The sequence below is a fragment of the Lissotriton helveticus genome, chromosome 9, assembly GCF_964261635.1.
Source record: "Lissotriton helveticus chromosome 9, aLisHel1.1, whole genome shotgun sequence".
Lineage (NCBI taxonomy): Eukaryota > Metazoa > Chordata > Amphibia > Caudata > Salamandridae > Lissotriton > Lissotriton helveticus.
Genome location: NC_136070.1, coordinates 142,276,553 through 142,299,907, shown reverse-complemented (window position 1 = coordinate 142,299,907; position 23,355 = coordinate 142,276,553). Strand labels below are relative to the sequence as shown.

At 44.9% G+C, this 23,355-nt stretch overlaps 1 protein-coding gene across 1 annotated transcript in view; it reads left to right on the top strand.

Annotated features, from left to right (window-relative positions):
* TYRO3 (TYRO3 protein tyrosine kinase) overlaps positions 1 to 23,355 on the top strand; it is a 395,592-nt gene that overhangs the window by 171,598 nt on the left and 200,639 nt on the right. Inside the window, exon 5 of the mRNA XM_078659652.1 lies at positions 21,408 to 21,494. Coding sequence (XP_078515778.1) covers positions 21,408 to 21,494 — 87 coding nt within the window. The remainder of the gene's footprint in view (positions 1 to 21,407; positions 21,495 to 23,355) is intronic.

Genomic DNA, 23,355 nt, shown 5'->3' with positions numbered 1-23,355 from the left:
ATCTGCAGGCACGCCCCTGCTGTGCCTCATAACCAGCTGGCTGCCTCCAGGGCTTAATTTACATCTGCAGCATCATCATGTGGAACTGAAGGGGAGAACTATTTTTGTGAGGAGCGAATTTAAGAGAAATAAGGAGAGATTCACATTTCTGATGGCAGACCGGTTAGCCAGCCTGCACAGGACAAGGGCCACCATCCTTTCATCATGCTGATATCTCACATCCACAGGGTGATCACTGCAGCAAAGATGCCAACATCTGGTCTTGTTATTTTCCCTGCCGCCTTGAAGTCTTTTAATAGTTGTTGTCATCTGCGTCGTGCTTTCTAGTACTGCAAAAAGGGAGCTACAAGAAATTTACAAATCTTGGGAAACGACTATTCTGTTGCAAACAACAAAGGGGTGTACACCACTGAACAATGGCACAAGATATGGTGTAAATCAGTCACCAAAAAAGTTCAGGTGGTGTCTTCACGAATGGGCTAGGCCCTAGCGTACTCTGTGAATTATCCTGACATGCTGTACAATGGCCCAGTTTCATACTTGCACACTGTGGGCAAATACTTACTCCTAATGGTTTGAAAATTGAAAATGGCATTTTTGTGGCATCTTGTTTTAGCTGACCTAGCTGGTCCAACTTGGTTATACAACAGGAGACTAAACACACCCCCTGATCGCAATAATGGAGAGGAGGCAGTACTGATCGTGTGAATTAATGAATGTGCACTTCCAAAGTGCACATTCTCGTCCTTAGGGTTCTTTGCTTAAACTACAGTACCAGCTTTAAACAATCAAACATTGCCTTCCACCTTTATGCGGACAACACCCATCTCTGCCTCGAAATATCCTCTTTGGACAACATACGCCGGCTTAATGCCACTCTCATGAGAGTCAAAAACGGTCTGTCACACAACAAACTCAACTAAGAAAAGAAGGAAATTCTTCTGTCCAGCCATAGCCACATACCACCTCCGCCACCCCGCCCCCCCATATCCAAGACTGGTTAAGTAACCTGGATGCTCCAAACTGCAAGCTGACTCTGCTGGGCTCCACCAAATCTCTGGGGATCCCCCTGTATTTGAGTCAGAACATGAGCACACACATACAGACTACAGCAAAGGTCACCTTCTACAATCTAAAACTCCTTAACAAAATTAGACCCTTCTCCCACCAAAAGCCCTAAAAACCACAACACAAGCTCTGGTCCTGTCCATACTGGACTACAGGAGCCCCGCCCTCACAGGAACGCCAAAATCATACTTTGCGCCCCTGGGAGCCTCTCTAAATGCAGCAGCAAGGATGGTCACTGGAGCAAAGAGATACAAGCACATATCCTCCTCACTGAAAGATCTAAAGCGGCAACCAGTCAAAGCAATCCCGCTGCTTCAAAACTGCCTGTCTCACCCACAAAGTTCTACACACTGGTAAACCAGCCTGCCTCGCGTCCAAACTCACAAAAGCAGGCCAATCGAGAAATGTAAGAAGCTCCAACACCCTTCCTCTCAACTTCAGCAGAAAACGTAAACAAAAAGCCCCCTCTGGCTTTTTCTCTGGCAGTGCTTCCAAAATATGGAACTCTTTCCCAGTACAAATCAGAACTAAACCCTTATTCATGAGCTTCAAGAGACAATTAAAAGAGATCTTCCTCAAGCGGCACTAACACTCCAGGAAATAGCACCTAGCTCACCCTGGAAACACTACCTCGTTCTATGCATGATTGTCTCAGGGACTCTACAATGGTTTGAGATGTGACACTTCAATTATTCTGTGTTGTTATTGACTGCCAATGTCTTGACAGTGTTGTAAGGCGCTCGGATACCCCAGGGTCTAGCCAGAGCTATACAAAACTCTTAAAATAAATAATTCCCTGCTAGATCAATCCTGACAAACTGCTAACTCCCTGGGCTTGTAAATACCCTGGCATTAAAACTGGGTGAAGGTGGTGTTCGTTAGCCAACCACATGCATGTCTCCTCTCTAGGAAGACTTTCTGTAGGCATTGGGGAGAATGGAAGATAAACAGGCTGGACGAGGTTCCCTAAAGTGTGCCCCAGCTGCCTTTGTTGAAACTTGTCTTGTGTGGCTGTTCATATCATAAGCATGTAAGCGCCTATGCTTTGTCTGATAGGCGTTGCAACATTCTGTCCTCGAGCAGTTATTCCACATGCATGACTCTTAGTCGATTGAGGATATTGGAATCTTGTATGATGATACATTTCTGTGTAAATGTGCCTTGGCCTTCCTCACCTCTTCCTATCATTCAAGGTTATTGTATCCTGTTGAGAACTTCTGCAATCCTGTGTCCAGTTCTGAACCCCTTTCCTCTTTTCATGGCGCCCTACTCGCCCCGACTGGGGGGGGGTCACTCGTTACAAATATGTCACACACTGTGTGGGGCACCTGTTACGCTTCTCCCTGTGAAGTTACCTGTTCTGTGTGTCGGTATGTGAAGGAAGCACACCTACTGCATAGGTGTGTGTGTGTGTGTGTGTGTGCATAAAAAAATAGCACTGTAAGTAGGAAAAACGATTGCCACTGATTCTTTTAATGGAGTACACCACAGTTTATCTTTTGGCGTGCAAAATGTGCATTTTCAATTTTTACGTCTAAGCCTACCAGACAGCGCAGGTGTCTGGTTGCGAAAAGATGACATCTGGGCATTCTGAACGTTTCCCTGGGAATGCTTTCTGCCCATTGCTTACCATTGACTTTGTGGTTTGTGATTCACATTTTCTGGCTTTCTGTTTTCCGGCTTTATTTCTTTTAGGCTGTCCAGCATGTCACGTCCCTCCTGTGGAGCAAAGCTTGTTTACTATCACCCCTTGTAATCTTCCACGAGCCCTCACTTACTGTAAACAGGCCTTTACATTTTGTTCTTATCTAATCATATTTACTGTGCATTAAAAGACGTAGATCAAATGTCAGGCTCTGTCTTCCAAGGTAGTTTGGTATTTACTTTTCTTTTTTTTACTTTATAGTGAGAATATGATTGTGACAATCATGCCGGCTACTGGGCAATACACTTTTCATTTCTAGCACACAACAAAGTTTAACTGTCGGTAAATGAACTGTGCAAATATTTCAGAATATATCAGAATTAGGAAAGCTTAAATGAAGCACATTGTTTGTAATTTGGAGGTGTGGTGGAAACAAATATTTTAATATGATCTAAATGAATCAGTACACTAGTACACAACTTCCACACATTATCGTATGTGCTCTGTACAGTTTTATCAGTAAAATGGTATGTGCAAATGTAATGGTCATTTAAATTGGAAATGTGTTGTCTGTAATGGCAGTGCGCTACCACATCATGCATACTCCACACTATGCCACTCCACTCAACACTGTAATCAACTCTATGTTCCTCCACTCTATTCCTCTCCACTCTAAGCAATGCTACTTGACACCACTCAACACGTGTCAAGTAGCTTTCATGTCCCCCTGGGGGAAAGCTGTACAGCCTGAGTCAGTGGAGGGAAGAAAGGCAGTGGGGGCCTGTCTCCTGTCAATGGTAGCGGCTGGCACAGGCCTACCAGTCCCTGCCTCACCTCTGAGCAAGAAATCCAGTCCAACTTTAGGAGTTCCACCATCCGCACCACGCTGCCTGCTTATCAGAAGTTGAGCGGGGACTGAAACTAGCCAGAGAAATATCCCAGAAGTACCCAAAGACAGCATGTAGGGTTAGTTACCAGTGATAAAAGCAGGGATGCTTGCAAGTTAAAATTTAGAAGTTCTGTCATACTACGAAAAAACAATATTATTCTACACCAGCAAAGCGTTCTGTCTAACCACCTGCCTAACCACCTTCAACAAGCATTTACAATGCAATGGTCACGTCTTTGTTAAAGTTAGAGCTATTGGCATTGCAAATGTCATTTTTTTCATTAATTGTTTTTTTTTTTAAATCGATAATTATATGGTATTGTCATTTACAATGGCAATAGATAAGCATTAGAGAGCAGTATAGAGTAATAGCTTAATCTCTCGCAAATGCACGACCTATTGTATTTGCACCCACACACACACAGCCACACACACACACACACAGAACCCCACACAAACAGAGCCACACACACACAGAGCCACACACACACACACAGCCACACACACACACACAGCCACACACAGAGCCACACACACACAGAGCCACACACACACACAGAGCCACACACACACACACTACCTCTAAAGTAATTGAAGTGAAGTGCTGATCTTCTATACCTAGTTTTGTTATTTTTTTTGTATCTCGCATTGACGTACATGCACTTTGTATTGTCAGAACTGTCTCCAGCTAAGACCAATCAACTGTTGTACTTTATTATATTGTTTCACATGCACAACCAAGGGGGCAGAGGCAAGAAAAACTAGCACAATCAGGAGGGCAGAGGCAAGAAAAGCCAGCACAATCATGGAACAGAGGCAAGAAAAACAAGCACAATGAGGGGGCAGAAGGCAAGAAAAGCGAGCACAATCAGGGAACAGAGGCAAGAAAAACGATCACAACCAGGGAACAGAGGCAAGAAAAACGACGACAATCAGGGAACAGAGGCAAGAAAAACAAGCACAATCAGGGGCAGAAGGCAAGAAAATAGGCACAATCATGGAACAGAGCCAAAAAAAACTAGCACAACCAGGGAACAGAGGCAAGAAAAACTAGCAAAACCAGGGGGCAGAGGCAAGAAAAGCGAGCACAACCAAGGAACAGAGGCAAGAAAAGCGAGCACAACCAGGGGGTAGAGGCAAGAAAAGCGAGCACAACCAGGGAACAGAGGCAAGAAAAGTGAGCACAACCAGGGAACAAAGGCAAGAAAAACTAGCACAACCAGGGAACAGAGGCAAGAAAAGCGAGCACAACCAGGGAACAGAGGCAAGAAAAGCGAGCACAACCAGGGGGCAGAGGCAAGAAAAGCGAGCACAACCAGGGAACAGAGGCAAGAAAAGCGAGCACAACCAGGGAACAGAGGCAAGAAAAGCGAGCACAACCAGGGAACAGAGGCAAGAAAAACTAGCACAACCAGGGAACAGAGGCAAGAAAAACAAGCACAACCAGGGAACAGAGGCAAGAAAAGCGAGCACAACCAGGGAACAGAGGCAAGAAAAGCGAGCACAACCAGTGAACAGAGGCAAGAAAAGCGAGCGCAGCCAGGGAACAGAGGCAAGAAAAAACTAGCACAATCAGGGAACAGAGGCAAGAAAAACGATCACAATCAGGGGGCAGAAGGGATTCACACCTTCTGCACTCACTTCAACCTGCCCTTAATCATTGCTCAAGTCTTCTGTACTCCTCCCAGCTCTGGACTTCCACCCTGTGTCCTCAGCTCAGGGCTCACTCTCAGCCTCCCCCCCCACCCCAGCCCCCCAACCCCTGGTACCCTCACCCCTCGGTACTCACCGCAACCCAGGCCTCACCCCTCTGTACTCACCATGGTTCTGGCTAAGAATGCCCACATCTGTCTGTCTGTCTGTCTGGCTCCTGGGAGGGGCAACGTCCTGGTGCCGGCTGGAGAGCAGGGAGGGGAGTGACAGGGTGTGGGGCAGTCCAGGAGGTCAGTGTGTCCAGAGGGTCATGGTGAGGGGGGCTGCTCCAAGGGATGGATGGAGTCAGTGGCGGGGCTGAGGAGGGGGTAAGTGCCAGGGGCTGTGCCCACACCAGAGAATGGCTCAGCACAGGAGGGGGCACGGGGCCCAAAGTTAGGAGGAGGAAGGAAGGACGCGCCAATCAGCTGAGAGGACACTGACAGCAGCCGTGTCAGTGCGGCGCGCTCTTATTGGCGAGGGCACGCACTATGTTTGCGTGGCACGAGGAGCCAATTAGTGCCGTTCGAAGGGCCAAGAAGCATGCTCGTCAAAGGTACGAACAACCAATCAGCACAGAGAGACAACTTAGCTGTCACGACACAAAGTCTGTTAAAGACGGAAGGACCAATGAATAGAGAGGGCGGGGATAGAAGCCCTGTCCGTCAAGAAAGAGCCACGAATCAGCAGAGAGAGGCGGGGTGAGTCGACATCATAATGAGAGGGAGGGCAGCAAACAGCTGTCAAAGGCGAGAAGCCCCAATCTGTGGAGGAGGGGGAGGTGGGAGTTGAGGAGGCAGAGTCCGGGGCCCTGCCTGCCAGTTAGAAGCATCCAGCGGCCGAGCAGCATTTCTTTCTTTTGCTTACTTCCTACCTCCCTTGACATCCCTTCAGCAGTTCTGCCCTGCTCCCTTTATTTTCACTTTTCACCTCTGCAATCTTTATCACCACCCACTCCCCATTTATACCCCGTGAAGCCTGACCCACAAATAGTCCACACTCCCGTGCGTGCGCTCCCGGCGCATTTATCTAATATGATGTAGAAATTCTTCATTTCTATCTAACGGTAAACGGTCGCAGCGTCTCGTGCCCCGCATAAACACGGCTCCTTGGGTGGCAGACGGGCGGCCGTGCTCCCCACGCTAAGATGGTGGCCGGGGAGTCAGGCTTCACACACAAAGATGGCTGCTGAAAGGTTGGTCTGTCTTCTCACCGAAATAACAGGCCACGTCCCTCACAAAGATGGACGCCAAAGTAGTCTCTCCTCTTGCCCAATGCGTCAGGACTTAAGTACTGCGTCCTTGACAACATGGCTAAAGCGGCTATTGGGACCCATGTAACGGTAGCCACACCAATCGCGTCCTTCCCTCAGGACCGGGCTTGAAAGGGAGGGAGGACGTGTAGACACGAACGATAAGGCCCGTCCTTTTCAGACTGGGGGGCGTGTTTGTTTGATTGACTGAAGACGTCATAGATAGAAAGAATCGAAAAAACACGCCCCCCAATCCGAAAAAGACAGGGCTTAAATTGACAGGCAAACCTCTTCTCCAATGGCTGGCCGCCGTTTAGGAAGCCAGCCAATGGAGAAGAACGGCTGGTTTCAGCCCACTACTAGAAAACATTAAATCTCACCAGCGAGACTGCGCAAGCGCAGCCTACGCTAGCCGAGACCTAAAAAGGACCTCAAGCTCCTTCTATTTGACAGTCATCTTGGTTAATTCTCCCTCGACCAGACTTAAGTACTTTCTCCACTGCGCACTGATCTGACTTTGTGTAACTATGTATGTCCCCTTCCTAACGTTTGTTACGGTTTCATGTGGTAACTTTGTAGGAATCCTCTGTTGTAAATGTCCCGAGTTTAACTACTATCACTGTAACCCGCTGTCACCCAGTGGCGCAATGACACTTGAGGGGGGCCCCTGCCAGGTACATGGAGGGACCCCCTCTGGAGCTCTCCGGCCGAAGGGCTGTGCTGAGGGGGCCCCCTGGAGCTCGTGCCCCCGGGGGCCTGTGTTATGCCCCTGATGTCACCCTGTATCCTGTGTGTTTTAAAGCGCTCTGATGCCTTCGGGCCATGCCCGCTATAAATAAACAAATATTTGTGCTTCCTTTTATTTATAATATGTTACAACAGCCCAACAGTGTCAGTCTATTTAGTACACTGTAACTGCAGTCAGTCCAACACGTTTTGCTTTTCCCCTGGGCTTTTTCAAGGCTTAGGTGGAGTAAAGGGGTCTTTAGTCCGTGAGCAAGAAGTTATTTTTGTTCTGAGGTCTTCTACTTCATGCATGTTTGTGGTACCCTTGTGCCTTGAATAAGACGCACTAAACAGGGGTGAAGAAGGGTGTCCTCCTCTTTCCTGATACAGAAATTAGTGGTAGGGTGTCGTTTGATTCTGCACTATCTTTTTCTAATTGAAATTTGCTAATTCAAATAGGGGGAACTTCCCCACAGATCCTTCTAGGATATAAGCATGCAAGGTGTTCTTCTTTTTAGGTCTTGCTCAGATGAAAACCCTACTCTACTGGTTCCTGTCTTACTTTGTGAATGGTGGAAGGTGACCAGTAGGCTGCATCCTGGATTAGTTAAGGTTGAAGGCAGACCTCTTACCTCCCTCCATTCCATCTCCTGTTCATCAGGTTTATGTATGGTTCTCCATCTCAACGGCAGAGCAGACGTAGATATCCTTAGAGGGGGCATGCACGTGTTTGTGTTTCCCGTATTGCATTGTAAATCGGTGACCTCACTGCAGCAATAAAATGCTGCAAATCTACAGCATTTACTGTACGTTAGTGTTTCAGCGGTAACAGCATGTTGAATCGCCGTTCCCAAGGAGCCCCACACTTGTGACCTTAGAATGCAGCTCCAGGGGCTACAGGAGAATTGTGACTGATAAAGTGCTTCTTTGAAAACTATCACTTTCTAAGCATGCTCACATCTTACGTAACCACCCTTGCATTATATTTATTACTGAAATGTATGCATGCCCTGGAAGTACTCCACTTCTTCACTAGGCGCTTGATTGGGTAGCAGGCAGTTTGAAACTCCAATTTCTTTCAAACATTTCTTATTTACAGCATTTTATTGCTGCAGTGAGATCTATTTGGAAGGGTCCTGTTTAAACACCCATTCAAAGTGTGAGTGTAAAGTTGCAACTTGTTATGGTAAAGCTGAAACATTTTGCTGTCGCAGCACTTCTGAGTGTCCTTGCCTATTTTCATGCAACAATAAAAACAAATGTAAGCATGAAAGTGTGAGTATGGTTTGAAGTCCTGCGAATAAGTTGCAGTAGACAGATTTCAACAAGTGTGTTCCTACTTTACAATTTCCTCTCTTTGGAAATAACCCAAGCTGGGTGCTCTGACCCGAAGAGTGGGTGAGCAGGTGGAGTGCGCCCAGAGGCGCGAGCGCAAACTCACCAAACCGGACCTTTTCGCGAGTACCTCAGCTTTCCATCACGGTGGGGCGATGGCCAGCGAATAAACTGTCCCTTGTTTGCCAGCCTCTCCCTTTTGCCCCAGAGAAGATACACACCTGATCTTGATTTTCAGGAAGAGCATATTCACGCTTAGACATGCTCTGTGACCCAGTATCTGCATGAAGGCGTAGAGCGGCTTACACCTGACCGAGAGTCCCCATGAGGGTGTAGAGGTGTTGGTGAAGCCACTCAAACTAGTACCAGCATGAAGAGATGGAGCTTTATGTGAAGACACTAAAACATGACTTCTATCTCTGACTGGGCAGCAGGATGATGGGGCAGAACTGTGAGGACAGATGCAAATACCATCAGTATAGAGCAGAGCTGTAAGGACAGATGCAAATACCATCAGTATAGAGCAGAACTGTAAGAACAGATGCAAACACCATCAGTATAGAGCAGAGCTGTAAGGACAGATGCAAACACCATCAGTATAGAGCAGAGCTGTAAGGACAGATGCAAACGCCATCAGTATAGAGCAGAGCTGTAAGGACAGATGCAAACGCCATCAGTATAGAGCAGAGCTGTAAGGACAGATGCAAACACCATCAGTATAGAGCAGAATTGTAAGGACAGATACAAACGCCATCAGTATAGAGCAGAGCTGTAAGGACAGATGCAAACGACATCAGTATAGAGCAGAGCTGTAAGGACAGATGCAAACGCCATCAGTATAGAGCAGAGCTGTAAGGACAGATGCAAACGCCATCAGTATAGAGCAGAGCTGTAAGGACAGATGCAAACGCCATCAGTATAGGCGAGAGCTGTAAGGACAGATGGAAACGCCGTCAGTATAGAGCAGAACTGCAAGGAAAGATGCAAACGCCATCAGTATAGAGCAGAGCTTTAAGGACAGATGCAAACGCCATCAGTATAGAGCAGAGCTGTAAGGACAGATGGAAACGCCATCAGTATAGAGCAGAGCTGTAAGGACAGATGCAAATGCCATTAGTATAGAACAGAGCTGTAGAGAAGGATGCAAACGCCATCAGTATAGAGCAGAGCTGTAAGGACAGATGCAAATGCCATCAGTATAGAGCAGATCTGTAAGGACAGATGCAAACGCCATCCGTATAGAGCAGAGCTGTAAGGACAGATGCAAATACCATCAGTATAGAGCAGAACTGTAAGGACAGATGCAAACGCCATCAGTTAGAGCAGAGCTGTAAGGACCGATGCAAACGCCATCGGTAGAGAACAGAGCTGTAAGGACATATGGAAATACCATCAGTATAGAACAGAGCTGTAGAGAAGGATGCAAACGCCATCAGTATAGAGCAGAGCTGTAAGGACAGATGCAAACGCCATCAGTATAGAGCAGAGCTGTAAAGACAGTTGCAAATGCCATTAGTATAGAGCAGAGCTGTAAGGACAGATACCAACTCCATCAGTATAGAGTTGAGCTGTAAGGACAGATGCAAATACCATCAGTATAGAGCAGAGCTGTAAGGACAGATGCAAATACCAACAGTATAGCGTAGAGCTGTAAGGATAGATGCAAACACCATCCGTATAGAGCAGAGCTGTAAAAACAGATGCAAATACCATCAGTATAGAGCAGAGATGTAAGGGCCGATGAAAATGCCATCAGTATAGAGCTGAGCTGTAAGGACTGATGCAAATGCCAGCAGTATAGAGCAGAGCTGTAAAAACAGATGCAAATACCATCAGTATAGAGCAGAGATGTAAGGACCGATGCAAACGCCATCAGTTAGAGCAGAGCTGTAAGGACCGATCCAAATGCCATCAGTATAGAGCAGAGCTGTAAGGACAGATGCAAACGCCATCAGTATAGAACAGAGCTGTAAAGACCGATACAAACGCCATCAGTATAGAGCAGAGCTGTAAGGACAGATGCAAATGCCATCCGTATAGAGCAGAGCTGTAAGGACAGATGCAAACGCCATCAGTATAGAGCAGAGCTGTAAGGTCATATGGAAATACCATCAGTATAGAACAGAGCTGTAGAGAAGGATGCAAACGCCATCAGTATAGAGCAGAGCTGTAAGGACAAATGCAAACGCCATCAGTATAGAGCAGTGCTGTAAAGACAGCTGCAAATGCCATCAGTATAGAGCAGAGCTGTAAGGCCAGATACAAACTCCATCAGTATAGAGTTGAGCTGTAAGGACACATGCAAATACCATCAGTATAGAGCAGAGCTGTAAGGACAGATGCAAATACCAACAGTATAGCGTAGAGCTGTAAGGATAGATGCAAACACCATCAGTATAGAGCAGAGCTGTAAAAACAGATGCAAATACCATCAGTATAGAGCAGAGATGTAAGGACCGATGCAAATGCCATCAGTATAGAGCAGAGCTGTAGAGACCGATGCAAATACCATCAGTATAGAGCTGAGCTGTAAGGACCGATGCAAATACCATCAGTATAGAGCTGAGCTGTAAGGACCGATGCAAATGCCAGCAGTATAGAGCAGAGCTGTAAGGACAGATGCAAATACCATCAGTATAGAGCAGAGCTGTAAGGACAGATACAAACGCCATCAGTATAGAGTAAAGTTGTAAGGACAGAAGCAAATACCAACAGTATATCATAGAGCTGTAAGGACAGATGCAAACGCCATCAGTATAGAGTAGAGCTGTAAGGACCGATGCAAACGCCATCTGTAAGGAGCAGAGCTGTAAGGACAGATGCAAATACCATCAGTATAGAGCAGAGCTGTAAGGACAGATGCAAACGCCATCAGTATAGAGCAGAATTGTAAGGACAGATGCAAACGCCATCAGTATAGAGCAGAGCTGTAAGGACCGATGCAAACGCCATCAGTATAGAGCAGAACTGTAAGGACCGATGCAAATGCCATTAGTATAGAGCAGAGCTGTAAGTACAGATACAAACGACATCAGTATAGAGCAGAGCTGTAAGGACAGATACAAACGCCATCAGTATAGAGTAGAGCTGTAAGGACAGAAGCAAATACCAACAGTATAGCATAGAGCTGTAAGGACAGATGCAAACACCCTCAGTATAGAGTAGAGCTGTAAGGAACGATGCAAATACCATCAGTACAGAGCAGAGCTGTAAAGACAGATGCAAATACCATCAGTATAGAGCATAGCTGTAAGAACCGATGCAAACGCCATCAGTATAAAGCAGAACTGTAAGGACAGATGCAAACTCCATCAGTATAGAGCAGAGCTGTAAGGACAGATACAAACGCCATCAGTATAGAGTAGAGCTGTAAGGACCGATGCAAATGCCATCCGTATAGAGCAGAGCTGTAGAGACAGATGCAAATACCATCAGTATAATGCTGAGCTGTAAGGACAAATGCAAATACCATCAGTATAGAGCATAGCTGTAGGGACCGATGCAAATACCATCAGTATAGAGCAGAGATGTAAGGACCGATGCAAACACCATCAGTATAGAGCAGAACTGTAAGGACAGATGCAAACGCCATCAGTTAGAGCAGAGCTGTAAGGACAGGTGCAAACGCCATCAGTATAGAGCAGAGCTGTAAGGATAGATGCAAACGCCATCAGTATAGAGCAGAACTGTAAGGACAGATGCAAATACCATCAGTATAGAGCAGAGCTGTAAGGACAGATGCAAATACCATCAGTATAGAGCTGAGCTGTAAGGACAAATGCAAATGCCATCAGTATAGAGCAGAGCTGTAAGGACAGATGCAAACGCCATCAGTATAGAGCAGAGCTGTAAGGACCGATGCAAACGCCATCTGTAAAGAGCAGAGCTGTAAGGACAGATGCAAATACCATCAGTATAGAGCAGAGCTGTAAGGACAAATGCAAATGCCATCAGTATAGAGCAGAGCTGTAAGGACAGATACAAACGCCATCAGTATAGAGCAGAGCTGTAAGGACAGATACAAACACCATTAGTATAGAGCAGAGCTGTAAAGACAGATGCAATTATCTAAAGGTTTAGAGCTGTACATGCAGATACACTGTACTAATTTGAGGAGTTTGAAATACTAGTTGGGCCACTGGAATTTTGGGATTGTATGTCTAGGGCACAACCGCATAAATATGGACTTGCCACATAGTCCATCATCTACTGCATAATTTGCATATTTTAACAAAAATATTTGTTTATAGCTCAAACAGATCAAAAGTTAATAAAAATGTGGCAACACTTGTGGCGGAGTGGAAGACCCGCCACAAAAGCTGACTGGTCACCTTTCATTTGCTTATTGCTGTACTGGGTGTTAAGATTGTAATAATGAGGAGAAACGTTTGTTCAGACAGTGTTTACATCTGTGTGAAATGTCAAATTAATAAAGTAATACTAACACAAACTGTGTATTATGCCACATATTTTTGCCTTTTCTTGCCGTATAATTTATTCAACCTGCCTCATAATATGATCTTCTGCGGTTGCATATTTTTAGTTGCTATGCTTATTTTATTCAACCTGCCTCATAATATGGTCTTGTGCTGGTGCATATTTTTAGTTGCTATGTTTATAGAGCCTTTTAAAAATATTTGCTTCAAATGCAGAACTGTTGTGTACATGCACAAGTACCGTCATGAAAGGGTAAAGTGTAGGTTCAGACACCACACAATTAACTTTTTCTCTGACCAAGCATCGGAATTAAAACAGATAAAAGTATGTGGCTGATGGTGTGGAGCTGTGGAGGGGGTCGAAACAAACACTTTACCTTTTTCTGTGTATAGTATTTGTATATGTTGAGCTGAAGCATAAGACGTAAACACCTGTAAAGGCTGACAAGTAGCTTCAGGGGTATAACTGTTGGGGCAGACATAATTATAGCCACAAAGGCGTAGAGCTCCCAGGGCAGACACAAATGACTCCATGAAGGGGTCAAGTTGACGGGGGGACACTACAAGAAGGCGTAGAGCTCTGGGTACATATATCAGTATTGTCACAAAGGTGTAGAGAAGGTGTAAAGCTGTAGATGCAGATATAAGTGTTGTCTTCAAGGTGTAGAGCTGTGGCAACCAGCACAAGTATAGAATTGAAGGTGTACAGCATTAGGGACAGTCATAAGTAGCAAGGTAATGATGTAAAGCTGTAGAGGCAAACAAGTATCAACATGAAGACATAGAGCTGCACTGGTGCAGACAAAAGTGTCATGATGGCATAGCGCTTTCGGTGCATACGTAGATCATCATGAAGGCATAGAAGTGCAAGATACAAGACCAGTATCATCACGAAGGTGTAGAGCTGTAAGGGCCAACATATGAATGGACATGAAGATATAAAGATGTAGTGGCAGACAGTTATTGTAGAGATGTAGTGTTTATGGGACAGGCACAATTGTTGATGGAGCTCTACGGGCAGATGCATAGGAGGTGGTTAATAGGTAGAGTATCGCTCAGTTAGGTGGGTACACCAGGCTGGCATTCTTTGACGTTAGACCCTGAAGGGGTTTCGGTGGAATGATTCTTTTTAGGAGTTTGGTTTAAAGTAGTTCTTGTCGGTGTACATTGTAATTGTAATTGCAGTGGTTTCTTTACATCGCGTTGACATTTAAGAGTTTTAAAATATGTTTTTTATTATAAAGAACTGCATGGCAGTGTAAGCAGCTTTGGACCGTCAATCCGGCCTGGCAAAGACCTTCTAGGCTTTTTCGCAAAGTTTTACTATTTGCTGCCTTTACTCTTTCAGATTACTTGTACCTCGTATATTCTGCTTCAATTTATCTAAACCGTATTTCCAGCATTTTTCCATATTTTATGAGTTTTTTTCAATTATGTTCTTATTTTGAAAAAACTGGGTTATTTGTAGCATTTTTCAAAATCTTCACCATATTTTTTTTTTTTTTAGGTCAGACTGCCAGTCCTCATCCATGTGACCGTAGGAAATGATTTGAGGATTGTTATAAAAGTCCTGTATCCATGAGTGGCAGGCGAATTTAGAAATACGCCACATGTTGTAGTATACAAACTAATGGATATTCAAGGGGAATGCTGGGTACGTTTTTAAGCTGCCAAAGGGAGCAGTTTAGGGCAAAATAGGAAATAATTGTCTAACGAATAGGCAAGATAAGACATTTTGGTACAAAACAAAGAATGTTTTGGGACACAGTGATGTAAATTTGAGGCACCAACAAAAAGCACTTTGAGGCTAGAAGAGGCAATTGTGAACAAAAAATTAATAGGATTTTTTTATTGTTTGAGGCGGTGAATTGAATTATGGAGATGGGGAAGGGACATCATTTTGAGTGTATTTGAAACATATTTTGTGTCCAAACCTAGCAAGTGGTAGACATAGTAAGAATTATACATTTTTTGCCCATTGCCTTTGCCTAGGGCAGCACTCCCTGTGGACCACCACCACATGTCAGACTCTTTGTAATATCGTCTGTCTTTTGATTATTAATAAATCTTTGTTGAGCTCTGTTGTCAGCTCTCGTGGGAACCGCCACTTTGAAGACTACATTAGAGGGAGCAGACGCCAAGATCGTTGTTTTGTAGTGGCAGCTTGTAGTGTCCGTAGGGAACAGGACCAGAAAACTTCCAAGTTCAGTCTTATAAAAGCAATGATTTTTAAAAAGATCTTACAAAACAGAATTCATGCAGCCACCTAATCCAACCTTTGGCCTTTGTTTGGTTACAGGGAAGGCTTTTCGTTGAGTTATGGAATTTGTTGAAGGCGTGTTCACCCAGAGAGTCCCATGAGAATGCGTTTTAGGAATATTAGATGGTTGCGGCATGTGATTGTGTGCTGGAAGTTATAGGAAAGGATTTTGGGTATAGCAGTGAATTCAGTTCCTTCCTGAAAGACATGCCCATCTTCAATATTTCTTGGACTGTAAGGAAAGTCGTTTCCAAATCGTAGGTAGAAAATTCTCAACATTGGCTAATTTGTGTGTCTTTATTCTTGGTGTTCTGTGTCTTATAGTGGAGGAAAGGTGGGCCTTGGTCGAGAATGGTCTGGTGTGGCGTGCCAGGTTAGTGGCGCATCATCTGCAGGGGTAGTGGGAGCTGTGGCGTAGCTAGACCTTTAGCCGCCCGTGGTGGTCCCCGCGTTTGCCGTCTGCGGCGGGGGCATGTAAGAGCGGGGGAGCTGCTGATTCCTGCCTTTGCCCCCCTGCAACGTCCGCAGGTAACAGGGTGTTGGGGGAGGCCCCGCCCCCAAAACTTGTGCTGGCCGGGGTGGACCGCCCCCCCCCCCCTCCATGCTACGCCCCGGAGTGGGAGCCTTTTGCAATAAAACAACGTAATTTGTGAAAAGTTCCCTGAGTTTTAAGGAGTTCTAGGAATATTAGATGGTTGAGGCATGTGATCGTGCGCTGTAAATCTTAGGAAAGGATTTGGGGCATAGCAGTGAATTCAGTTCCCCCTGAAGACACGTCCATTTTCAATATTTCTTGTGCTGTAAGGAAAGTGGTTTTCAAATGGTAGGTAGAACATTCTCAACATTGGCTTATTTGTGTTTCTTTAATCTTGACCTTTGTGTCTTATAGTGGAGGAATGGTGGGCCTTGGTCGAAATTGGTCTGGTGTGGTGTGCCAGGTCAGTGGCGAATTATCTGCAGGGGTAGTGGGAGCTGTGGCATAGCTAGACTTTTAGCTGCCCATGGTGGTCCCTGTGGTTGCTGTCTGCTGCAGGTGCATGTAAGAGCGGGGGTGCTGCTGACTCCTGCCTTTGCCCCCCTGCAACGTCCGCAGGTAACAGGGGGTTGGGGGGAGGCCACCGCCCCCAAAACGTGTGCTGGCCCATGCTGTCCGCCCCCCTCCCCCCCCCCCCCGTGCTACACCACTGAGTGGGAGCCTTTTATAATAAAATAATGTCATTTGTGAAAAGTTCCCTGAGTTTTAATCCAATCAAGAGACCGCCTGCAGCATTCTGTTGTATAAAAAAACTAATAATGCACGGCACCTGCAAACTAATGGCTCTTCCATCATGTAGAAAGTGTGTGAGGAGCACACCGACATTGTTTTCAATAATTGACAGAAGATATATACAGTTGTATAGTTCAGTGTGTTTATTAGTTCAAACAGTCATATTATAATCTCATTTGATTGAGCAATACAGTTTTATGATATTGTCGATCTCAGAAAACGACTCCTGTATTTCCAGTGCTCCATTTACAAGAAGGGAACTGGTGTGAGGTAGGTCGTTTCTGGTAATTGTTCAAGCCGAACGGACAAAGTCTACTACAGCTGATATGTGTTTCATCACAAAGGACTTTTTCAAATTAATAATGGATCTAAAATAAAGAAAGTTACAATAAAAAAAAATCCAATTGTATGGGTTTGATACACAGTTTGTAGGAAGACCAGTAGACCTGAAAGTGTTTGAAAGCACAAACCAAAAGGTGTCCAAGAAAGAAGTACTGCCTTAGTTGCCATGCCAAATGGTATATATTTACCTCTTAGTTCGAGAGTACGACTCTGAGAAGGAAGTAACAATTGTGAAAAGGAGGGGATGGCCTGAAGGTATTCTTTAGTAGGCAAAACCAATAGTGGGTTAGCGAATTACAAGTAAGGAGGGTTATAACGCCCATATTTTGATGTGATTCAGGTAATGGTGCAAAGAAAAAGATAAGTGATTTGGAGTCTAAATAGTTTTCTAGTTATGACTTGAAGATCAAATATAATGTCTGGGTCTTGTGTAAGAATACTAAGTTATGAGGAAAAAAAGCTCTGGCTTTTGCTTTCTGAATTATAAATATAGGCAGGGTCACTTGATCGTGGCTGATCTGAAAAAAAACATGGTCTGTTTCACAAACAATTGATATGCCAATGGTTAAAGCATTCACTGTGAATTACTTCACATCCAGGTGCTGAACAGACTGTGTTCTAACCAGCAGCCAGTATGAATCTGGTTTAAACTAAAATGAGTGGTTTTTGAGCTTGAATTATTGAAGATCCCAGGTAAAAGGTGCATTATTCCAGAGGGGGTCCCGCATCCCTAAGAAACGGTGTCCATGTTTGATAGGTAAACCTATTTTGGAATGCCTGTTAGTTGTGGTTTAGCAAACATAGGAGCATGGAATTGTGAAAATCACTAACCTTATAGTCCGGATCCCAAAGGAGTGATGCATGTTCCCACGCCTCCCTAAATTCGCTATCAAGCATACCCAAAATTGTTTATGGTTAGCAGTAGACCCGTAGAAAGCGGAATGGGATAAGAGAGTAAACAAAGACACTAGATAGCGCCACTCTGGGCACTGCTTCACCTGAATGAGAGCTTATGTCTAAAAATAAGAAGAGACTTTTAATGTCTTAGTAACCTTGTGACAGCATCTAATATCTCCTATTGCATATATACCCTCAGAATATCTCTCTGTTCGAAACTAAGTTTAATGAAAATCTGAGTTTTTCTAGAGCTGAAATAGAAATATCTATGAAATGGCTGCTAAAGTTTTCAAAGCAATTATGCTGATGTGGCTACAGACGATTACTTTCTGTTTCATAAGAACACACCCTCTGATTCCAAATATTTTCACGAAGATGCCTTCATAAACTGCAATGTAACAAGCAGCATTATAATTTTAAAGTTCAACTGGCAACAAGCAATCACTTCCCCGACCTATATTGCTGCCGTAAAACGTCCAGAAAAAGAAGAGTTATCAAAGTCTTTGGAGGGATGAGGATGCTTCCCATTCCTTGCGTTGAATACCAAGGTGTGCAAAAATACAGGTTAATAATCCCTCAAGGATAGCTCTTGAAACAGTACATGGGAGTGTATGCCACAAATCATGCCAGAAAAAAGCTTCTTTTTCCTACAGATATTTCAGTTCTGAGCCAGTTAAACTAAGGTGCAAAGACACCTGAGGTGACCCTCAGTCGGAGCAGCAACCTTCCAGAGGGACTGCTAAATTAACAAGGTTTCTCTCCTGCTTTACTTTTGACGCCTCGGTTCTGCAGCATTTGCAATCAGGGCATTCATTTGATTGAAAAGCTAAATTAAATGTCAATTACTTAGTCTGGAGTTGTTTACAGAGCGTTGCAGAAATTTACTTAATTCCCTGAATGTTTCACTGAGTGACTTTAATTAAACATTAATCAGGACTTTTAATCTTAGATTTAAACATGAAAAGTAACAGATGTGGCAACATTAAGGCAGTGAAGTCTAATTTCAGTTTATGGAAGCCTGCTGCAGGGTTTAGTGCCATTTAAATTAAGAGAATTGTTTTATTATTTAGGAGTTTTTTAAAGTGCTAGATATAATGATAAAAAGTGTAACAAAGTGAGGAAAGGAAATTAGACTCCAATTAGACTCCAATCTAACCATGTCTGATGTTCTTCTGACATGACCCTTGATCTGTTCAGAGTTCATTTGAAAACCTCTTGATTTTTATCGATTTTAGAAGTTTTATGACTCATTTGTGTTCAGATCTTTGGTTTCGATTGAGGGCTTTCCACCATCTTGGGCTTTGGATTCCCAGGCTACCATTTACCAATTTTGTTCTCTTCAGCAAGGTTGATTGAACTTGGTTCGGCTGAACCGTGTTGCATACTGGCCGAGTTGTCATTGCTCATTCTAAATGTCTTTAACCTTGTATTGAGATTTTGTTGGATTCAGTCCACACAGAAATATCTGTGACATTTTATAAATTTTCTTTTTGAATGAGTTCCATGTAAACACTTATTTCAAGGATTGCTCCTGCTCTAGAGCAGCCTCAGAAGTATGAACGTGTAAACCAGTGTGGGTAACTGTTCCACTGTTGAGCAGTGGGTATATGGCCCACTGGAAAATTAAGGCCAGCTCAATGGACGTCAGGAGGTGTCTGGAGAGGGTCAGGAACACCGCGGGTGTTAATCTTCTTGAGCAGCTGTTTTGGACTGTATCTTTGGCACTGAAAGGAATGCTGTAGGCTTTCCTGCATTGGGCAGTCATGGTGATCTCCTGGTCTGGCTACTTTTGCATGGGAGTGACAAAGACTCGAGCAGCAGTGGCGGCTGGCATCCATGGGGAGTGGTGAGGCAGGCAAATGGGCAAAAAAAAAGATCTACTTAACTGTGACACGTCCCCCTCACTGCACATCTCCCTCCTGCGGTCCAGTGTTCAGCACGAGCCCCTTAACCAATCCTGGCGCAGCTCATGCTACATGAGAGCAGCACCTGGATTGGAGGGAGTGGCCACTCACGAGGTCACTAGAGGCCTACGCTTGATCTACCACAGCTGTCTTGAGACAGCTAGGTTAGAAGTTTCAAAGTGCGCATGTCTGGCTTTCTGTCACAAGACTGCCAGCCAAAGGGACATGCGCCCTTTGGAATGAAGTGCCCTGCAGCACACTGTCCTCCCTGCTGCTGCACCGTCCCATCCAGCCCACCCTGACTCCGCTCTCACAAAGGAGCTGCCCTGTTGTGCAGTCAAGAGAGAGGATTGGGTACTGGTATTGCTGAAGACAGTAGATGGGTGATGCCCATGGTACAGGATAAGGCCCAGATGTGGCGGTGTTGGCAGTTGTCTTTCCTTACGTGATTGACTGTAAGGACATGAATAAGTGGAGGTGGATTACAGTCGGTGGCCTTTGCAGTGTGGCCGTCATGTGGAGATGTACCCAAGACTCGCCTTGGTCACTGGCACAGTGGAGCCCAGTGATGATGGTGAAGAATTATTGGCTAGTGTGGTACATATCAGTGGAGAGCTCATGTTTCTGTACACTGATCCAAACTGGCAACAACTCAAAGAGTTTTGAAGCCACATTAGGCGATTAGAGCTGCTTCTTTCTCCTTTCACATTGTAGGCATTTGGATTCAAGCTGGTTGTTCAGTAGAGTCTCACACACGTGTTGAGGAGCATGGCAGCTCAGCCGCTGGCCGGATAAATTCACTGAAAAGCATGAGCAACGAGGATAAACTTCCAAGGGCGGCTCATGTCAAACAGCAGCAATTTAATTTCACTACTTACAGTGGCAAATAGTAGGCAGGTATTGACAACCTATATCTTGCTCTACTCCCTGTGCCTTGCCTTTCTAGGTGGTAGTAGATGATCTACGAGACCACAGCAGAGAGGCAGGAACTCCTCCTCCTCCTGCTCCTTGTCAGAGGACTCTCTTTCAGAAGGCAGGTTGGAGACCTGAAGAAAACCTACTAGTACTTTTTTCTAGCTGTAGCCGTCTATGTCCGACAGCTCAGATGTTCCTGAGAATTACCAATTTTTGTAATCCGCCATGAGCTGGCATTTAAATCTCAAGTGCTGTAGATTCTCGCCTTTACTTACCACCATGACCCCGACCGCCTTATTCAGAGCCCCTAGTAGGGAGATTGGTTCCTCAATGTGGTTTTATGAAACTGGTTGCCTCATCACTGCTGTTAGTTGCTCTTTCTCTGTTATATTCTGCAACCTGAGCCCTGAGCTCACACCTGGATGTGCCACCTTCCTCTTCCTCATACGCGAATTCTCACCGTGTGTATAGTGGCAGTGGCCTTTCCACTTTCGATGCTTGATGCTTGTATTTTTTATTTTTTTTACCATAAGCGATATTTACGATTTGTTTACCATTTAATAGATTTCTTCTCTGTTTACTCCCTTGTTTCCCCTTTGCTCTGGACTCCGATTAAATTCACCAACAGTCTTTGTATGCAAGGCAACCTTTCCTCTTGTGGTACGACAAGAGGCCAGGATATAACCTCACCTTTGTTGTCAGAAACTGCTCATCAACCATGAAAAGGGTTTCGAGGAGATCGTGGTTTCACTTATTCTTCTTTCTTTAATTATTTTCAGGAATTCGCCAGAAAACGTTTTTCTCGTGTGAGGCCCACAACGAGAGAGGACTGTCTTCCTCCCGGACAGCTGTTGCTCAGGTCAAAGGTGAGGGCCGCAGAGGGTGATGGGAAACGTGCGGGAGGACTCTGGGTGGTGTGACATTGCTGTGCCTGGCCCAGCATGCAGAACAATGACTGGTACTGAGGGGTGTTTAGCATGCAGGCTGCAGCCGTGCTGGGAAGTGTCAGACACAAAAATTAATCGTATCCAGGCCAAGAAATATTGCACACGTAAGAGTTCTATTTCTATTTTAGGCGGCAGCGGTGACTCCAGAATTATACCTTGTAAGATTCTCATGGGGGCATTCTTTCTGTTTTTATGAGCCAGGACGTCACATGTATCCCCCCTTGCGTGTGCGTAAATACATACCTACATGATGCTGTAAAAGGAACACCGGCCCAGCATGCCTTATTCTTATATAATGGAGCACTTGGCAACCCTTAGAATTATATGTATTTGTGAATATTTGTTAATGTTTTTTATGACTATATGAGCACCAAAAAAAGATAAATATTATATACAAAAAAGAAAAAGCATAAGTGTTTTTCATAAATAATAAAATCTTGAGAAAAATTATATTCAAGTTTTTGTTTATGGGGAAATGTAGATTTTTTTTAGCAATTGCCAATGTTGAAATGAAATAGGTCAGATAAGAGGTTTGTCTCATATTTCTTGTTATTGCCCCCTCCTCTTGAACCTAAAAGCAAACAGGGGGTACCTTTCTCTCCCTAGACCCTTAGAATTTATCCGGCGAGACGGCTCGCAAGGGGAATGCTCGCTCGAATAAAAGGGTAAAAAGCTGCTTTAATAGAACAGGTCTGGAAACTGGACCATTAATCTACAACAAGCCTAGGCCAAATGCCTTACCAAACTAATTTCCCTCGCTAATACAAAGTAACTTCCTAAAACCCACCCACCGTTCTAAAATCTCCTTAACCCCTCCCTCCTTACTCTTCCCTTCCCACCCCAGGTCTGTGATACAACTCCTGCCCTCCCCCCGAAGTCATCAAAAGCACTCCCCTGTTACCTTCGCCCAATCCCTCCTCTTGCTCCTTGACCATATCTAGACCTTCCTGAACTGTGTTCACACCTCTTTTGATCCCCCATACAACAATTGTCCTCTTGCCGCTGCACAGTACTAGACCTGCCTACCAGCAGCATACCCAACATCAAATTAAATAACAGAACTGCCCTACTAGAGCAACAAACATGCCAAGACAAAACATGCCTGATGACCTCCCATGAAAAAACTAATTTGGAGGGAGGGCATCTAAACTACACCCTTCCCCTTGGTGTGTCGACGGCCAAGGAGGCTGTCACCCATACTTTTCCCGCCCACCTACCTTAATTGTCCAAAGGAAACCCTGAGCATCACCCAGGACACACCAGCCACCCAAACAAGCCCAGGGGGCAGACCAGGCAAGCCTGTCTCTCTCCAACCCCAATCTCACTTTTTACTCCAACTCCATGCTCTGAAGTTCTCTAACTTCTTTATTGGCCCACTTACGGAAGCGTACCATTCGTATAAACTCATTCTAAGCAATTGACTTTCTGTTTTATTCCCTCCTTCCTCTGCCTTGCACCCTTAAGTGTCCTGACCTCCCTTCCTAGGTGCTCACAAACATGGACCAGTCCTCAAGGGGTTCTTTCCATGTGTCTTAATTGCAAATGTCCATGTAAAGTCACAGACTGGACACTAGCAGCAGGTCAAGGGTCTAAGACTGTTGGCGCCTATCCCTGAAGAACCCAAAGACCCTTCACCATCTCCATCTTCACCAGTTACCCTCCACTACCAACTTTTTTACTTTTCCCAGAAGCCCTCACAGCTCTAACCTGGTGGCGAGGCGCTGCTGTCCTCATCCTCGGCTCTTCCTCTACTCCTCTCTGTCTCTTGCCTTTCTAGGTG